This window comes from Balaenoptera borealis (assembly GCF_965194805.1).
Source record: "Balaenoptera borealis genome assembly, chromosome: 3".
NCBI lineage: Eukaryota > Metazoa > Chordata > Mammalia > Artiodactyla > Balaenopteridae > Balaenoptera > Balaenoptera borealis.
In genome coordinates this window covers 75,035,386-75,056,104 of record NC_138866.1, presented here as the reverse complement: position 1 = coordinate 75,056,104, position 20,719 = coordinate 75,035,386, and the positions used below count along the sequence as shown (strand labels likewise).

The 20,719-nt window shown below is 40.6% G+C and overlaps 1 protein-coding gene across 1 annotated transcript; it reads right to left on the bottom strand.

The window, feature by feature from the left end:
- Window positions 1-6,304: 6,304 nt before the first annotated feature.
- OR5AU1 (olfactory receptor family 5 subfamily AU member 1) lies at window positions 6,305-10,189 on the bottom strand (the record flags this gene model as incomplete). Its single annotated transcript, XM_082385114.1, is given in 4 exon segments — window positions 6,305-8,930; window positions 8,933-9,400; window positions 9,936-10,038; window positions 10,040-10,189. Coding segments are annotated over 4 exon segments (939 nt in total). The 3' UTR covers window positions 6,305-8,712.
- Between the last annotated feature and the right edge of the window lie 10,530 nt (window positions 10,190-20,719).

The window sequence follows — 20,719 nt, the reverse complement described above, 5'->3', positions numbered from 1 at the left end:
GTTGTTTATTGGAGATTTTTCTTGTTTCTTGATGTAGGATTGTATTGCCATAAACTTCCATCTTAGAACTGCTTTTGCTGCATCCCATAGGTTTTGGGTCGTCGTGTTTTCATTGTCATTTGTTACTAGGTATTTTTTGATTTCTTCAGTGATCTCTTGGTTATTAAGTAGTGTATTGTTTAGCCTCCATGTGTTCGTATTTTTTACAGATTTTTTCTGTAATTGATATCTAGTCTTATAACATTGTGCTCGGAAAAGATACGTGATATGATTTCAATTTTCTTAAATTTACTAAGGCTTGATTTGTGACCCAAGATACTATCTATCCTGGAGAATGTTCCATGAGCACTTGTGTAATACATTTTTAATGCTTTTAACCATGTGTCTGTAAAACCTACTTAAACATGACAATGCATTCATTCATTGATAAACAATAAATAGATTAATAAATCAACCAATAAAATAATCTTAAATAATATCTTAATGATTTATTTATTAAGAGCTGGTTATATCAGATGACTTCTGGGATGATGGCAGGAGAATCTCTTCAGAGCTCTTCCCCAGGGAAATATCTGTAACTGGCAAAATTATAAACACACATTTACACGTTCTGGAAATTGTCACAAGAACATACAGCAAATAAAGAAACATTTATTCAAGAAAATGTACTCAAATCACAGTAAGAAGAGCAAGAGTCCATGGCAACTGAGCCATGACCTGCTCTTTCCCTAAACTCTCCAGCTCAGTGTGATGGAAAGTCCATTCCAAGCAGGTTTGGCCAGTAAGACAGGTACCATCTTCCCCCAGATCCCAGCCAATAGCTATCATATCTCACTGGGAGGGACATGCCACCAACATTTCTCATCTCTCCAAATTCCATGTTGCAGAGGTTAAATTTGAGACAAATGTGCCAAGATATCGAAGTCTCCCTTCTTCCACCTGGTTCCCACTCATTGAGCAGAGGCTCTACCTGAGGCATGGCAGGCTGAGAATACTGGGACCCCAATTACCCTCACCCAGTGTGTTCATAGAGTAGTGTTATGGTGGAGTTCCACAGCAAGAGAGGCAAGCCAAGAAGACCAGAGATTACTGCCCTACCCTGTGGCCTGCTCATAAAGCAGGGGAATCATTCCAAGAAAAGCAGGCTGCTATCTCCACCCAAGTCCTGAAGCAGTGGCTGAGATTTTTCTCAGTAGCAGGGGTGGTTCTTAAGAGCTGTGGCGCTCTCCCCAAGTGAACTGACTTTAATTGAAAAAAGAGCATGGTGGCAATATATGGCAGGTCCACAGCTAACATCATACTCAGTGGTGAAATGTTGACAACTTTTCCTCTAAGGTCAGGAACAAGACAAGGGTGTGCCCACTCTCACCACTCCTATTCAACATAGTACTGGAAGTCCTAACCAGAGCAATCAAGCAAGAGAAAGAAATAAAAAGTATCAGAACTAGAAAGCAAGAAGTAAAATTGTCCCTATTTGCAGATGACATGATTTTATATATAGAAAATCCTAAGGACTCCACCAAAAAAAAAAACAAAACTGTTAGATCTAATCAATAAATTCAGTAAAGGTGCAGGATGCAAAAATTTTTTTTATAAATTTATTTTATTTTTATTTATTTTTGGCTGCGTTGGGTCTTTGTTGCTGTGCATGGGCTTTCTCTAGTTGTGGCAAGTGGGGGCTGCTCTTTGTTGCGGTGTGCAGGCTTCTCATTGCAGTGGCTTCTCTTGTTGCGGAGCACAGGCTCTAGGCGCACGGGCTTCGGTAGTTGCGGCACACGGGCTCAGTAGTTGTGGCACACAGGCTTAGTTGCTCTGCAGCATGTGGGATCTTCCCAGACCAGGGCTTGAACCTGTGTCCCCTGAATTGACAGGCGGATTTTTAACCACTGCGCCACCAGGGAAACCCAGGATGCAAAATTAACATGCAAAAATAAGTAACATTTCCATACACTAATAATGAATTATGTGAAAAAGAAATAAAGTGATCCCATTCACAATAGCATCAAAAATAATGTGAGGGATTTCAAGGCTGAGGGTCAAAAACAATGGAGATTTAAATTGTAAGCCATTAAGAGGTGGCTGGAAGCTCCATGAAAGGAACAAAGTAAACTGTAGGCCAGCTAGTTTACCAGAATCACGGAAAGAGACAGCTATAAAGAGTCCTCAGAACAAACCCAAGACTGGCCTCAAAACCACCTGTAGGAAGAGGCCTGAATTTAATTGACTGGAAGAATTTATGCCTTAGGGCATTGTCAAAAACAGTAAAGCAATCAGCCACCAATTAGTGAAGCCTATGAGCTGGGTATGATATAGAGGCAGACAGCTGACTAGAGAGATCAGGGAAACAGTCAAAAAGAGCCCTGCTAAAAACACCCAAGATGATTATACATATTCCTAAGCCTGCACTCTTCAGGGTGTGACATCAGAGGCTATATGCTGTGGAGGAAATAGACATCCTCAAAATAATCCAGCCAAGTCACTAAACAAACCAACAACAACAAGCCTTGGATGGGGAGGATGAAATTAGTATCCAGAATTGCTTTATCATCTCAAACATCCAGTTTTCAACAACAACAACAAAATTATGAGAAATGTAAAGAAAAGGAAATTGCGACTCATACGTGTGGGGCCGAGGGTGGGGTTGGGGAGGGGGAGGCAACAGAAACTGTCTATGAGCAGGCCCAGATAATGGGCTTAGCAACCAAAGACTTAGCAGCAGCTATTATAGATATATTCAAAGAACCAAAGAAAGTCATGATTTAAGAAGTAAAGGATTATATGATGACAATTTCTCATCAAGTAGAGGATATAAATAGATAGAAATTACAAAAAAGAACCAAATGGAAATTCTGAAGTTGAAAAGTAAAATAACTGAAATGAAAAATTTCCTAGAGAAACCCAATGGTATCTTTAAATTAGCAGAAGAATCAGTGATTTGAAGACGGATTGATAGAGATTTTGTAATCCAAAGAACAGAGAGAAAAAAAATGAAGAAAAATAAACAGAGACTCAGAAAATGTGAGGCATACTTAAGGGCACCAGCATATGCATACTTGGAGTACAAACAGAAGAGGAGTGAGAGAATGGAGAAGAAAAAATATACAAAGAAATAATGGATTAAATATTCTCAAATTTGATGAAAATACTAATCTACACACCCAAGAAACTTATTGAATTCCAACTAGGATAAATGCAAAGAAATTCAAAAACAGACACATCATAATAAACCTGTTGAAAGGTAAAGACAAAAAGAAAATATAGAAAATGGGGGGAGGGGGAATATGTGCTCACAAGATACAGATTTATTGTAAAGATAAAGTAATTAAGACAGTGTGGTATCAGTGCAGAGAAATACAAATGGACCAATAAAACAGAATAGAGAACCAAGAAAAGGACTCATGCATATGTGGAATTTGATTTATGACAGAACTGGCATTGCAGATCCATAAGGTATTGAGTGCCTATGCAAGAAATGGTCTGGGACAATTGGGTATCGATTTTGAAAAAAAGAAATTTAATCCCAACCTAACAACAAAACAAATGTGAAGGCAAAACTTTTAAAAACATTTAGAAGAAAACATAAGAGAATATCTTTATGATTTTACATTTGGGAAAGATTCTTAAGATACACATTAAAAAAATTCAAACCAGAAAAGAAAGTATTGCTAAATCTGCTCATATTAAAATTAAGACCTTCTGTTAATCAACACATCATAAAGAAAGTAAAAATAAATAACATATTTAGAAGACATAACTAGGTGAAGATACTTGCCACACATTTAACCAACAAAAGATTAGTTTCCAGCATACAAAAAACTAAAAAACAAAAAGATGTAACTTATGAATAAGCACCCCCTAGTGATAGGGACAGAGTAAAGGGACAAAGTAGGTGATTAAATAGTTAATCCCACTAGGGAATTGTAAATAAAGAAAAAGTATGGGAGATCCGTGTAAGTTAATGATCACTCAAGAAAGCAGGTTTGCTTAACCACAAAATCAAGCAGGCTTGCTTAGCAACAAAACCATGCAACAGAAGCATGAGACATGCCCCCAAATTATAAAACAATGGTGGCATGAGACCCACATCCTGCCCAGTGAGCTCGGTAAGTTAATGACTCCTAGGACATGCTCTCTGCACACATAAAAAACAATAATTTATGGAAAGGTGACATTTCAAAGTGAAAGACGCTTACTGTACTGAGACCTGAAATAATTTTTCCATAATGCCATGACAGTCCTGGCTTGACCATGTAGGGACAAGAAATCTCCCCTGCCCAACCTGGAGGAGGAGGTGATGATGGAAGCGTGACATCTACTCAAGAATGAGGAAGAAGGTGGTCTTTTCCCCCTCCCCACTTTTCCTTTGATTATAAAAATGTAACCCACTAAGTACTCAGGGCAGCGCAATGCTTGACTGTCTGCTTGTAAGCCTCATAAGCATCCTATTCTAATAAATCACTTTGCTTTGAATTCTTTCTGCACGGAGACATAAAGGACCAGAGCCGCCCCCCCGAAACGCCACCTAGTGGTTTCACTAGAAGATAAACAAGAATAGTTCTTAGTGAATCAGTAATATTGTCTCTTTAGCTGGATTGTGAGTGATTGCATTTTATTTTATTTATTTATTTTTAAAGGAATTCCTTTATTTTTATTATCATTTTTTATTTATTTATTTTATTTTATTTTTGGCTGTGTTGGGTCTTTGTCCCTGTGCGAGAGCCTTCTCTAGCTGTGGCAAGTGGGGGCCACTCCCCATCATGGTGCACAGGCCTCTCACCACTGCGGCCTCTCTTGTTGCAGAGCACAGGCTCCAGACACGCAGGCTCAGCAGCTGTGGCTCACGGGCCCAGCTGCTCCGCAGCATGTGGGATCCTCCCAGACCAGGGCCCGAACCCACATCCCCTGCACCGGCAGGCAGACCCTCAACCACTGCGCCACCAGGGAAGCCCTGCATTTTATTTTTAATCACTGTATGGTAGATAGACATGAATATGTTTAAAATATTCTTTTGCGGATTTTCAGTATTTAATAACGATAACATGACAAAAAAAACAAAATAAATGAAAAGAAAACAGAAAGAAGGAATTAATAAAGAAACCTGACATTAATAAAATGGGAAGCTGATACATTGTAGAAATAAGAAGAAAAACCAGAAAACAGAATGTTTTAAAAGGTTGATAAAATCTTCTGTTAAGCATTATTAAGGAAAATAAAACAAACAAATATATGAAGAATGTGTAAGGCAATATAACCACAGAAACACACAAAAGAAATAAAAGTAGCTAATACAGACTTAGGAAAGGTTTACTATGTGTCAGACAATGTTTTAGATATTACGTCATTTAAACTCCACAAGTATAAGTATTATGTCATTTAATTTTCACAACAGTTTTATACATGAGATAGCTTTTATTGTTACTTCTATTTACCAAATGAGGAAAACTTAGCAGAGAGAGGTAAAAGAACTTCCCCAAGTTTACATTGCTAGTGAGTGACAGATCTGGGATTGGAATCTAGGCAGTATATGTGTTTAATCCTTCCTCAACATTGTCTTTCTTCAAATGTTTATCTCATAGAATGTTAGAGTCCAGAAGATCCTTACAGACCACTTAATCCATTTCTCTCATTTTGTGGTAGAGGATCTTTTTTTGGATTGTCCTAAAAAATGGAACAAACTCTCTGGAGAGACTTAGAAGAGTAAGTGCAGATGTTACTGACCTAAAGAACAAATACAAAAATTATAAGAGAATGTTAGCGCAACTCATGGCAATAAATTTGAAAACATAGAAGAAGGAAACAATTTTTGAGCAAAATACAAATGATGAAACTGACTTAATAAGCAGGGAAAAAACCTAAAATGAAACCAATAATCATATAAGAAATTGGAAGAGTAATTAAAGATCTACCTTTTAAAAACACACCAGGGCTTCCCTGGTGGCGCAGTGGTTGAGAGTCTGCCTGCTAATGCAGGGGACACGGGTTCGAGCCCTGGTCTGGGAGGATCCCACGTGCCGTGGAGCAACTGGGCCCGTGAGCCACAACTGCTGAGCCTGCGCGTCTGGAACCTGTGCCCCGCAACGGGAGGGGCCGCGATGGTGAGAGGCCCGCGCACCGCGGTGAAGAGTGGCCCCCGCTTGCCGCAACTAGAGAGAGCCCTCGCACAGAAACGAAGACCCAACACAGCCAAAATAAATAAATAAATAATAAAAATAAGTAAATTAAAAAAAAAAAGTCATTCATCATCACAGCTATAAAAAAAAATAAATTAATTAAAAAAATAAAAAAAATAAAAATAAAACACACCAGTCTCAGATGGTTTTATAGCAGAGCATATATCATTTTTTTTTAAAGTAGCTGCTCTCTTTTTTTTTAAAGTTTAATTTTTATTTATTTATTTATTTATTTATTTATTTATGGCTGTGTTGGGTCTTCGTTTCTGTGCGAGGGCTCTCTCTAGTTGCGGCAAGCGGGGGCCACTCTTCATCGCGGTGTGCGGGCCTCTCACCATCGTGGCCTCTCCCGCTGCGGAGCACAGGCTCCAGACGCGCAGGCTCAGTAGTTGTGGCTCACGGGCCTAGTTGCTCCGTGGCATGTGGGATCCTCCCAGACCAGGGCCCGAACCCGTGTCCCCTGCATTGGCAGGCAGACTCCCAACCACTGCGCCACCAGGGAAGCCCCATATATCATTTTTTAAGAACAGATATTCCTATCTTATTTAAATTATTCCACACTATAGGAAAAGAAGAACTTAAAATACATTTTATAAGACTAGCTTACACTTAATATTAAAACATAATAAAGATACTACAAAAAGATAATAGATCAACTTTATCTTTGAATACAGATGCAAAGAGCCTAAATAAAATCTTTGCAAATCAAATCCAACAGTCTATTAAAAGAAAATCATTTCATGACTAAGTAGGATTCCAGGAAACAATAATAGTTTAACATTAGAAAATCTATGTCTTCAATTCACCATGGGAACAAAATAAAGGAGGAAGATCACATGATTATATCAAGAGTGATATAAGGCATTGTCAGCAGCTGTTTCTAATAATAACAGCTAATGTTTAAGTGCTTGCTCTGTGCCAGGCATCGGTTCTAAGTGCTTTGTTTGCATTAACGTACTTAATTTTCCTAACAACAGTATTGCTACAATCATTATTATTGCTCTTTTACAAAAGTGAAAACTTGAACTCAGAGAGGTTAAATAATGTCCCACATATAGGAAATGATGGAGCCAGGATTTGAAGAAAGGTTGTGTTGCTCTAGAGCCCACATCCTTATCAGCTAGACTACACTGCCACTAAGAAAATCTCTAACACTAAAAAAAAGTCACTATATTTAAATATGATCAACATTCATTATTGAAGGCTAACAGTAAACTCTACAATAAAAGGTGAAATTTCCATTAAAATTCAGGAACAAGTTCAGTGTCAGGATCTTTGTGTGGGTGTGTCAATATATATAGCACCGTTCTTTCCCTCGTGAATCTGAACAATGTAGAAAAAGCATAAGATGTAATCAGGGAGGAAAATATCAGTCATATTACCATTAAAGGCTAGATTAGAGTTCATGGATTGCATTTGTGGGAAATGGACTTTGGAAACTAAACTCCAGAGTTAGGCAGACCTTGCTGACCCAGTCATGGAAGCACCAGACCGAGGCAGGTCTCCCCTTGTCAGGGAACTAGCCAAGCATGCCTGATTTATTTTCCTCAAGTGTGGCAATGAGCCCAGAGAGCCCAGGAATATTATGTTTGATTGAGCTCCCTCTATGTGATTCTTCTTATTTAAAAAGATTTAATTTGATTCAGTCACAACTTATAAACTACCAAGAACCAAGCAGGGACAGCAAACCTTTGTGAATGGCAGAACATGTATTCCTCTCTCTCACTTTGTGAGAACTTAGGGGCTGAGAGAAAGGAAAAGATGGGGCGTGTGGCATGCAGGATCTTAGTTCCCCGACCAGGGACCAAACCCATTCCCCCTGCAGTAGAAGTGCAGAGTCTTAATTGCTGGACCACCAGGGAAGTCCACAAATGTCTATCTTGGGCTGAATGATTTACCTGCAATATCTAATTGAATGCTTAGTTTAAAACTCACACCAATTAAAAGATGAGATATCTGTGACTCAGAAAAGCTAAGTAACTTGCTCTAGTTTATCCAGTTTGGAAGTGACTAAGTAGCTATTTGGCCAGGAAAAAAAGTCAGTAAAGACAATAGAACATCATCTGAGCTTTTGAAATTGTTGTTTACAGTATCATTCAAATAATTAGTCTCAATCAAAAAAAGTTTGTTTAAGTCAAGGAGTCAGCCTTTACAAAGAAGAGATTGTAAAGAATGGGGAGGATTTCCCCAAGAAGTGAAGGTCTTCAAGTTAGTCAAGGGAAGAATTTCATTATGAAGAATATAAATGTCAGTTTGTAATAATAAACTATAATATTCACAAACATGGAAATATGAATGAAGCATCTGAACAAAGGCATGACTAAATAGTGCCAGGGGTCCAATTATGCAACAAGCCAACCCTCCTTGCTTCTTTTTAGTCTCTATGACACCATCAATTCTTTCTGTGGCAGGTAGATGCAGAAGCACCTGTAGACCAGAGAGTGCCCCCTATAAAGAGGGGTGAGCATGGGATTGTACTCAGGTTGGCACTACATAAAGTACCCTCAGTTTTCTAAAGATATGTGGTGATGAACTGAGAAGATCATTCCATTATTTTCCTTCCCCAAACCTTTCTTAAAGCTTCTTTCACATCCTTGTTTCTCAAAGAGTAGATAAGGGGGTTCAGCACTGGGATCACCACTGTGTAGATCACAGCAACCTTGAGGTCTTGGGTCAGGGAGTGGCTGGACCTGGGGCGCAGGTACATGAAAAGTGTTGTGCCATAAAAGAGGCACACAGCAGTGAAGTGGGAAGCACAGTGGAAAAGGCCTTGAACCTGCCCTGGGCTGAGTTCCTTCTCAGGATGGTGACGAGAATGAAGAGGTAGGAGACCAAGATGGTGAGGGTACAGCTCAAAAGGTTGAAACCAGCAAAAATGAAGAGCAGGATTTCACACAGCAAAGTGTCCACGCGTGACGGAGACAGGATGGGCGCTCCATCACAGAAGAAGTGAGTGACCACGTGAGCACCACAGAATTTCAGACTAAAGATACAGCTCGTGTGGATTAGAGAACTGAGGAATCCTGCACGGTAGGAGCCCACAATCAGAGAGGCACAGACCTCAGGAGGTGTGGCAGTTGGGTAGAGCAGGGGGTTACAAATAGCCGCATAGCGGTTGTAGGCCATGGCAGCAACGAGATAGCACTCACTGGTGGCAAAACCCGCATAGAAAAACATCTGAGCCATGCAGCCGGGAGAAGAGATCACCTTCCTCTTGGTTAAGAAGTTCACTGCCGCAGACCGGCTGCAGAAAGCTAGAAGTTCCTGGCGGTGAGGGGTAAGGAACTGAAAAGCACCAGTATGGGGTCAGAAGGGCCAAGACAACTGATGGTTGCAAGGCAAGTTTATTCAAAGAGCATGAATGTATATATAGGTTCAGCATGGAACGAACACTAGGCAACAAATCAGTAAACCTTGTATTTCCACATAATTCTGTCGCCACTATCTATGCGCCATTATCTATGCACCACTATCTATGCACCACTATCTATGCACCACTATCTATGCATCACTATCTATGCGTCAGCATGCCTTATGGGCCGTTCTTTGGAGATACAGACTTCCCCCTCAGGGCAGCACGTCCTTCTTCTGGGGAACAACCAGGGGCTCTTAGATCCAGAGCAGGCACCTGGAACGAAACTGGCCGCAAGCCATTCTCCTTTTTTACGCTCAATACCGCAGCGTCAGGAGTGCATACCAAGAAAGAGACAAGCAGTTCTCCGCAAAGCAGAAAGCTGAATAAGCTTACAGCTTGGGGGCCACCACAGTTCACCAGGGTCTGGGGGACAACTGTGAAGGAGTAGCAGAAATCCGAGAAGGAGAGGCTCTTCAGAAGGGAGTACACGGGTGTGTGCAAGGTGGCACTCAGCGTGGATCATAATGGACATGATCAGATTCCCCAGCAGCGTGATAGTGTACATGCCCAGGAACACCATGAAGAGCAGTGTCTGGAGCCAGGGGTCACTGGTGAGGCCCAAGAGCTCAAACTCAATCCCTCGGCTCAAGTTTGCCCCTTCCATATTTCTCCAGTGCTCTGTGGTGTGGAAAGAGAGGACCACCAGAAATGAGGTGAAACACACAGGGGCTCTCACTGGTTTCGTTCTGCCCTATGGACAGCCTTCTGAAGATTGTTGATAGAACTTTGTCATAGAGAAGTTCTCCACTACTTGGCTGGTTGGTTAGTTAGGAAGCATGACTTGAGCAGCAATGGAAAATATAAAAGAAATATACACAGTTTGCTCTCTTAGGGATCTTAAAAAATTCTAAATAATGAAACAGTTACTTACCAAGTATTTATTGACCGTCTGCCATATGCTTAGCTCCATGTTCTTCCTGTCAGGAATTCAAGAGTGTCTGACCTCAGGAAGTTTATATTCTAGAGACAGTATATTTTGTGTTTAGGCACACAGGCTCTGGCGTCAGACTGCCAAGGGTTCCAAGCCGGGACCTCACTACTAACTAGCTGTGTAAACTTGGGAATGTTTCTTAACCTCTCTGATTTTCAGTTTTCGGTAAAATAGGGATAATAACACTAATCTCAAAAGCTTGTTGTAAAAATTCAATGACTTAATTCATGTAAAGCACTTGAACAAAGCCTGGCACATTGAGAAAGAATGTTAGCTTTGATTATTCTTGTTGGAGAGAGAGATCTAACACAAAACTAAACAACAATAAAATAAATAAGTGAAACAATGACAAGATTTGGCAAGCAACCTACCACCAAACAAAATAGACAGAGACACGTGTACTAAGCAAGAGTGACTAAACAGGCCTTCAGAGGATCCTGAGTGTTCTAGAGGAGTTGAAGGTGGTTCATTGTCTCAGCTATAAAATTGCCTCTCAGAACTTGGCCCAAGCCAGGCACTGCTATGGGCTCTAAAGGTGATGGGGGTCAGGATGTGGAGAGATGGGGATGGTGTAGGGCTGTAGAGAGCAGGCTGAGACCTTGCACTCGGGAGCATCAACCAAAGGGAAAATGCCACCCATCATTCACGAAGTCACCATCGTTTCCAGTGAGTAGAATCACCTTGTTCTCAAGGGCTGTTGGGCCAGCAGGGAAGGAACAGCCCCTCCCTAGGATTAGGGCTTTGTAAAAATGCCTTTTCTATTCAGAGAATGAATAAAGCCATGATGCATCACCTAAGCACCACACTCTCTTCTGCTGCATTGGCTGCTCTGTTCCTGGATTACCTCTGGGCTCTGGAGTCAGTTAAGTACCCTGTGCTCTTCGGTGAGAATCTTCAGTTGTGAAGATTTTGAAACCAGCAGACGTGATTGGGGTAGGATAGAAAGGGACAAAATTGAGCCCCCTCCTTCTGCCTTGAGGAGAGTAAATGAATAATACAGCTGTGAAAGATGTTGGGAGGATTCCAGAGAGGAAAGAGCTGTAATGAACAGGCAAAAGATTCTAGTTTATCCCACTGGCAGACTTTCCAGAATCAGCAAAATGCCAGAGCAGCGGAAGACTCTGGACATGTGGATAACTAAATTTACCTGTCAAGTAGGTAATGAAGGCACTATGGCTGTTGATAGAACACTGTGAGTGGTGAATGGTGACAAGAAGAAAGCATTGTAATGCCCGAAGAGGTAACATGCCCTAATGAAGTTAAGACACAAAATACGAGGGCAAATTTGAATACCAAATTGGAGCCTCGGTAACTTCTTTTAGAGCACGTGGAGCATGACTGATTTATCTGGTCACTGAGGTGTAACATTCAGCCATTCTTAACCCAACAGTTTCTAGTTTATAATAAACCCCATTATTGCAGGAATGTGGACAGCCCTTGATTTGGGTTGCAAATGTCGTTGGCCCTATTGGTGTCAAAAGCCAACTCAGCTTCAGGGCAAATTACAAGGACTTCAAAGAATTAACTGTAAAAATCCCAGGATGGAATAATTTACAGGAACTTCAAGAAAGTTGAGGAATTGTTGTTAAGAGTGAAGTAGAACTTCTTAAGACGCAGCTTCACATCTTCTTCCTCAGTTGACTGTTTCATTGTGAGTAATGGGTCTGCAAGTACCTCTCTGATTAAAAGAATGGACAAAAGCATGAGAACTTGAGCAAGAGAAGAGAAGGAATGTGGCCAACACTCAGGCAGGGAGGTGGGTTGGAATAGGGTAGGGTAGGGTAAGGTGGTGGTTAATACAATGGGTAGCTGATCAGAGCCTCTGATTTATTACTTGCTTTAAATCTACTCTCTCTTTCTCTTCTTCTCCCCTTTCCTCTCTCATCTCTCTCCTCCAACCTGCACTAAATTCAAAACTATTCAGAATATAGTTAGTCAAGCAAGAGATTGTGGAGAAATTGACATCTCTGACAGTCTTTCAAAGGATGCTGGAGTAACCACTATTTCTGTTGGCTGCAGTTTGTACCTGTGAATGAAAACGAGGAAGAAAATTTGAGTGGTCTTATCATATGGAAATGGATTGTGGAGTGGAGTGTTTAGGAGTGAGAGCAGGTGCCTGGGGCCTGTAGATGAGGGAGAAGTAAACAAGGGATTTTATTTCTACCTGCTTCTTTGCCCTCCTCCTTGGGCTAGCAGAGTGGGAGTACAACGGAGAGCTGGCAGTCAGAGGGAGCAGCCGGTATCTCTGAGCAACAATGATCCGAAGCAATGGTTCGTAAACATTAAGGTGCCCTGCCCAAGGTTCACTGGAGAAGCTTGTTTCTGTGCAGATTCCAGGTCCCAACCTCAGAAAATGGGAGCCAGTAAGTCTATAGCCAGGCCCCCAAATCTGGTGAATCTGAAACAGGTGGTTGCTGAACCATACTAAACACTGAACCATAAGAAACACTAAACCATGGGGTAACTTCCCCTGAGCCACATATAAATATCCTTTCTAAGTTGCTAGAATTCTCCATGTCCTGGAAAATCAGATCAGCCTGTGGGGTAGGATGGTTGTCCTGGACATTCTCTTCCTTCCAGAATACGTGTCAGTAGTTAACAGTTCCCAGAAATCTGAGTATTACCTGGTGATAATCAAACACCAGCGAATTTCCTCCTTCAAGGTTGCTTGAGATGTCCTTAAGCAAACCATTTAATTCCAACAAAGCATGTGACTTGGTGGCAGAGCTGTTGCTCTGGGATCAGAACACAAGCCTTCATTAGAAAAACAGTAAAGACAAAGCCAGACTCATTCAGTCCATAGACTGAGTCTGGGGATCAGAGCCTGCTACTGACATTAACCTCTCACGTGGTGAGGGGAGGGAGGCAGCCCCCTCCCTGAGAGGCACTCACAGCCGATCCTGTACTGGGAAGAGACACCCCAGAGCTATCTTTTCCCCTGGGTGGCCCATCAGGTCACAGCTGGGGAGGACGATGTGTTCATTGATGAGGGCTTAGCAGGCAGGTTAGGAAGTGAGAATAACTGGCCCCATGTAGATCCATTAACGTGTTTGCAAAGTTACTAGCTCCTCTACCCTTGAGGAATCTGGTGATTGGGAAACTGGAAATGAAGGGAGTGGTTCCACACCAGATCCCTGACAATACACTGATCATTAGCCCCAAAGGACTTCTCTACCTCAACCCCAAACTGAACTCTTGTGTAATTATTATCTGTATTTCTTCTACACTGGAAAACCAAGTTTTTCTTTCTTTTATTCCAGTTACCCAATGTACACTGGGACCTAGATTACAGCTGAGGACTTCTATGCCCATCAAGATCATAATAAAATTAGAGGTATGTGATTTACTTAACAAATACTCGGGGATTTTCTAGGGATCTTTCGGTTATTGATTTCTAATTTGATAGCATGTGATCAGAGAACATACTTTGTATGCCTTGAATGCTTTTGAATTTATTGAGACTTGTTTATGGCCCACCCAGAATATGGTGTATTTTTTTATTTTTTTATTTTTTTATTTTTTATTTTTGGCTGTGTTGGGTCTTCATTTTTGTGTGAGGGCTTTCTTCTAGTTGTGGCAAGTGGGGGCCACTCTTCATCGCAGTGCGCGGGCCTCTCACTGTCGCGGCCTCTCTTGTTGCGGAGCACAGGCTCCAGACGCGCAGGCTCAGTAATTGTGGCTCACGGGCCCAGCTGCTCCGCGGCATGTGGGATCTTCCCAGACCAGGGCTCGAACCCGTGTCCCCTGCATTAGCAGGCAGATTCTCAACCACTGCGCCACCAGGGAAGCCCGAATATGGTGTATTTTGATGAATGTTCCATGACCACTTGAAAAGAATTATATTCTGCTGTTGTTAGGTCAAGTGGTCTATCATTGTCAGTTAGGTCATATTCCTTGATAGTGTTGTTCAAGTCTACTATATCCTTTCTAATTTTCTGCCTACTTGTTCTATCAAGAGTTGAAAGGGGAGTATATTGAAATCTCTAACTGTAATTGTGAATTTGTTGATTTCTCCTTGCTGTTTTTCAGTTTTGCTTCATGTATTTTGAAATTTTGTTATGAGGTGCATAAACATTTAAGATTGTTATGTCCTCTTGATAAATTTCCCCACTTACATCATAAAATGACCTTCTTTATGCCCGCTAATATTTTGGCTCTGAAACATACTTTTCTGAAATTAATACTGTCACTACAGTTTTATTTTGATTACTCAGCATGGTATATCTTTTTTCATTTCTTTACTGCTAACCCTTTATTCCCAACTTTTCTGCACCATTACATTTGCAGAATTTCCCCAGGCAGACCTGAAATCTTGGTCTTCTAGGATGATGATATGCCTGGAAAATTGATTTCAGATGTACCTTGACACACAGTAAGCATTCAGAAATATTTGGGGGCTTTATCAGAAGAGCTGGTATGGGCTAGGCAGAAATCAAACGAACCCTGTGAAAGGCAACTTTGCAAAGGATGGGATGGGAGCCTCACCCCAGTCAGATGGTATCATAGGCAGCCTTTGTTGAGCCCTGAAAGCCAGAGATAATTGTCACTTTGATAGAGTGCTGCTGTATCTTCTTCTCCATGCAGGTATCTTTATTCAGTTGATTTCTCACATCCTTTACTTACAGTAAAGGAATTTTTGCCCTTTATTTGCGTCTGTTAGCTTGTTTCACATTAAAATCACTTTGGGGAACCAACAGTCAAAGTTTCAGGCGTGTGTGGCTTTTGTAAACAGCATATATCTAGAATATTCTCTTTTAACTAATCAGAGTATCTGTTTTTATATAGGTGAGATTTTGGGGTATTGGTTTTTTGCTTTTCAACTTTTGGGGCTTTCAGGTATATTGAATTTGTTTTATTTCTCACCTTGAGTTTTCCATTTATCATACTTTTTCCAATTTGCTTCCCTCCCCCACCCTCTGATCCTGTTCCTGTTTCCTTTTGGATTAAGTTTTCTTTGTTTTGTAATGTACGTTTTCCCCCTTCTACTGATTCCTCTATTTCTATTAGTAGCTATCCTTAAATATTTAACAATAATATTTAATTTAACAAAGTCTATCAAATATGCTTAAATCCATAAGTTCATGATGATATTTAAATTAATTGGTCACTGGATTAGTTATCTATTGTCACACAACAGATTATCTCAATAAACATTCATTTTCTTATACTTTTGGAAGTGACACAGTACTGTAATTTTTGCAGTATCCTCCTGGTTACACAGGTCAGCCCCATTCACTGTGGGAGTGGACTACACAAGGACATCAATACCAGGAGCTGAGAATCACTGGGGCCATCTCAAAGACTGGCTATCATAGTCCTCCCTCTGGCCCTCACTGATTCATGCCCAACTTACACATGAATATACGTTCAAAATATACTCACCCCCTCCCAAGAATCCCAAAAGTCACGTTCCATTACAGTATCAGCTCAACGTCCACAATCACATCATCTAAATCAGGTACAGGTATGGATGAAGTGCATCATGTGTGGTTCCTTACACAGAGTTTCTTGAGTACAATTCCTCTCAATCATAAGATTGGTGAGCTACACACACAAGTTACATCTGGCTTCTACACATACAAAACACATAATGGCAGGACAGGTATGGGAAAACCACTATAGAAAAAATGGGGGGTAGGGGAAGGTGGGCACACAAGAGTTACTGAGTCACAAAAATTCTAAAATCCAGTAAGACACTTGTTGGCAAGTCCTTGATTAGGACTCAAATCCTAGGAATAATTCTCTGTGGCTCTTGGCTCCACTCTGAGATTATAGTTCTGCCCACTAAATTATCCTTCATTTTATATGAAAGCTAGCCTGTGTTTGTAGCTGAGTAGTTTTCTTAGCTTGCTTCCTGTCTGAAGGAGTTTGGGGATTGAAAGGCTTCTCTTCATTTTCTACTGTCTTACAGTTCAAGCTGGTGGTGATTCTGCCACCATGACATTCTTAAAAACTTAACAAATCTCTCTGAGATAACACTCTACCTTGAACCTCAGCTGAGACTGCTGAGGGCCTACACTCTGAAGCTTCCTGGAAGTCCTATCATTTGTCTGAACTGTTCTCTGAGGCACCGCCCTGGATCTTCCTAAGGTCTTAACGAAAGATTTTACTGTCACCCTCAGCTTCATCTTTATTGATTGATTGATTGATTGATTGATTGGCTGCACACAGCTTGCGGGATCTTAGTTCCCTGACCAGGGATTGAACCTGGGCCCTCGGCAGTGACAGCATGCACTCCTAAGCACTGGACCACCAGGGAATTCCCAGATCACCCATTTCATTAGGTACATTTTCTACCACCTACATTACTGTAACAACAGAGTTGCTAAACTCTCTGCCACTGCATAAGATGGGTTTTTTCCTCCAGTTTCCAATAACACTATCCTCATGTTTATTTAAGTCCCATTGGCAGCCTTCTCAAAGGCTATCAGAATTTTACTAACGGTCTCCTCAAGGCCTTTTAGACTTTCACTGATACTTTCCTCAAAGTTCTTTCAGCTTCCTCCCACCGTACTGTCAAAGACACTAACTTTTTAGGGTTTTGCTAGGTCAACGTCTCACTTCCATGTACCAAAGTCTGTATTACTTATCTATTGCTGTGTAACAAATTGTCCTAAAATTTAGCAGCTTAAAAGAACAATAAACACTTAGTATTTCACATCATTTCTGCTGGTCAGAAGTTTGAGAGACCTTGGCTCTCACCACCAGGGAAGTCCGTCAGGTGGATTCTTAACCACTGCACCACCAGGGAAGTCCGAAAGAAATTCTTAAAGAACATAACTTACCAAAACAAAGAGGAAATAGATAATCAAAATAGTCCTAAAGCTAATAAAAATTTTTATCCATTATTGAAAATTCCCGGGACTTCCCTGGTGGCACAGTGGTTGCAGCCCTGGTCCGGGAAGATCCCACATGCCGTGGAGCAACTAAGCCTGTGTGCCACAACTACTGAGCCTGTGCTCTAAAGCCCATGAGCCACAACTACTGAGCCTGCGTGCCACAACTACTGAAGCCCACATGCCCTAGAGCCTGTGCTCCGCAGAAAGAGAAGCCACCGCAGTGAGAAGCCTGCGCACCGCAAGGAAGAGTAGCCCCTGCTCGCCACAACAAGAGAAAGCCTGCGCACAGCAATGAAGACCAAACGCAGCCAAAAAAAGAAATTTAATTAATTAATTTTAAAAAATTCTCTGCAGGGCTTCCCTGGTGGCGCAGTGGTTGAGAATCTGCCTGCCAATGCAGGGGACACGGGTTCGAGCCCTGGTCCGGGAAGATCCCACATGCCGTGGAGCAACTAAGCCTGTGTGCCACAACTACTGAGCCTGTGCTCTAAAGCCCATGAGCCACAACTACTGAGCCTGCGTGCCACAACTACTGAAGCCCACATGCCCTAGAGCCTGTGCTCCGCAGAAAGAGAAGCCACCGCAGTGAGAAGCCTGCGCACCGCAAGGAAGAGTAGCCCCTGCTCGCCACAACAAGAGAAAGCCTGCGCACAGCAATGAAGACCAAACGCAGCCAAAAAAAGAAATTTAATTAATTAATTTTAAAAAATTCTCTGCAGGGCTTCCCTGGTGGCGCAGTGGTTGAGAATCTGCCTGCCAATGCAGGGGACACGGGTTCGAGCCCTGGTCTGGGAAGATCCCACATGCTGCGAAGCAACTGGGCCCGTGAGCCACAATTACTGAGCCTGCGCATCTGGAGCCTGTGCTCCGCAACAAGAGAGGCCACGATAGTGAGAGGCCCGCGCACCGCGATGAAGAGTGGCCCCCACTTGCCACAACTAGAGAGAAAGCCCTCGCAAAGAAACGAAGACCCAACACAACCCTAAATAAATAAATAAATAAATAAATAAAATTATTAAAAAAAAAAAAAAAATTCTCTGCAAAGGAAAGTCTAGGCCCAGATGGCTTATCAGTAAAATTTCCCAAATATTTAAAGAATAAATAACATCTATATTACACAAAAAATTCCAGGGGATAGAAAAAGAGGAAATTCTGTTCAGTTCATTGGAAGAGGCCAGCATAACCTTGACCACCAAACTTGAAAAACACTGTAAGAAAGGAACCTACAGGTCAATTTCTCTCCTGAACATAGATACAAAAATCCTAAATAAAATATTACTAAAGCAAAGATAGCAATATATAAAAAAGGTAAACCTTACATCAAGTTGATTTTATTCTAGGAATGCAAAGTTGATTTAACATTCAAGATAGGATCTAAAGAAAGGGTACAAATGAACTTATTTACAAAACAAAAGTAGAGTCACAGATGTAGAAAACAAACATGGTTACTGTGGGTAAGGGCGGGGAGGGATAAATTGGGAGATTGGGATTGACATATACACACTACTATATATAAAACAGATAATTAATAAGGACCTACTGTATAGCACAGGGAACTCTACTCAATACTATGTAAGGGCTTATATGGGAAAAGAATCTAAAAAAAGAGTGGATATATGTATATATATAACTGATTCATTTTGCTGTACATCTGAAACTAACACAACATTGTAAATCAACTATACTCCAATAAAATTTTTTTTTAAAAATTTAAAAAAAAGGATAAAATATATAATTGTCACAATTGATGGAGAGTAAGCATTTGATAAAATTCCATATCCACTCATGATTTTTAAAAACCTTTGCAAACTAGTAATAAAAAAGAATATCCTTAATCTAACAAAAGATAAATACAAAAACTTTACAGCAAGCATCACATTTATTGGCTTTATTAAAATCCAATAAATAGTAAAAGTTTTCTCCCTGAGATCAGGAATGAAACAGGGTTGTCCTCTATCACAATTTTGTTTTGATATTGAACTGAACAATTTGTATTCGATAGTGTGTAATAGGCAGGAAGAAGAAATACGAGGTATTGAAAAAGAAGAAACACAACTTTTATTATTCACAGACATGATTGAATACATAGAAAGTCCAAAATGAATCTAAAGAATTAATAAGTTAATTTAACAAGGACCTGAATACAAAGTTAATGCATAAAAAATAAATTATTAGAAAAGATCATTAGAAAATTAAACATCAAATGATAGCATTTCTACTGGTATCCAAAATTAATGAATTCTAATGAAAGATGTATATGAAAGCTACTACATAATACTAAAACAACTAAACAAGACTAAATAAATAGTTATATTATTTTCATAGATTGGAAGATTCAAAATTATAAAAATTCATTCCATTTTGATCTATAGATTATATTCAGTCTCACTCAAAATCCCAGCAGTTTGTCTTTGGAAATTTCAAGCTGATTTTAAAATTATTACAGATTTTTTAAAAAGGCCCTCCCCAAATCCTCTCTGTAGCCAAAGGACTGGCAAAGGGTGGCCTAGCAGAATAGAAAATCTTTGGACCATATTCACACTACTCCAAACCACCGTAGCAAAAACTGCAGTCAGCAGTCCCAAATGAGAAACCTAGAGTTCCAACCCATCCAGCAGTAATGAGGCACCATTCTCCCTCCCTGCAGAAGCTGAATGGAGGGTCTAGACTGCCATTCCTGCCTGACAGTAACAAAGTGCCCCTCTGGATACCCATGATGTCAGTAGAGGCTGAATCAAAAGTCTAAATTTCTACCCCTACCCAGCAGTAATGAAGCATTTCTCCCCATGCAGGCAGAGGCTGAGTGGAGAGCATAAACTTTCACCCCCACCCAGTGAAAAAAAGAGGTGTCCTCCCTTACCCCACCATCAAGGTGTCATTGGAGGCCTGCTAAAAGACAAGATTTAAATAAGATCCAGAAAAATCATAAAATAATACCCAGTATGTCCAGGATACAATAAAAAAAACAGTTGTCATACCAAGAACCAAGGAAAGCCTCAACTTCAATGAGGCAACACCAAATGAACACTGTTGGAATTATCTTAGAAAGATTTTAAAGCAACCATCATAAAAATACCTCAATGAGAAATTATAAACATGCTTAAAACAAGTGAAAGAATAGAAAATCTCAGCAAAGAAATAGATATAAATAAGAACCAAATTCCATTTCCATGGAAATCTAAATTTCCAATTTAGAACTTAAAAATAACTGAAATTTAAAACTAACTGGATGGGCTAAAATAGTACAAATGGAGATGACAGAGGAAAGAATATGTGAATGTGAAGATAGAACAATAGGAGCTACCCTATCTAAACAACAAACAGGGAGAAAAGGGACAAAAAAAAAAAAACCCAAACTAAACAA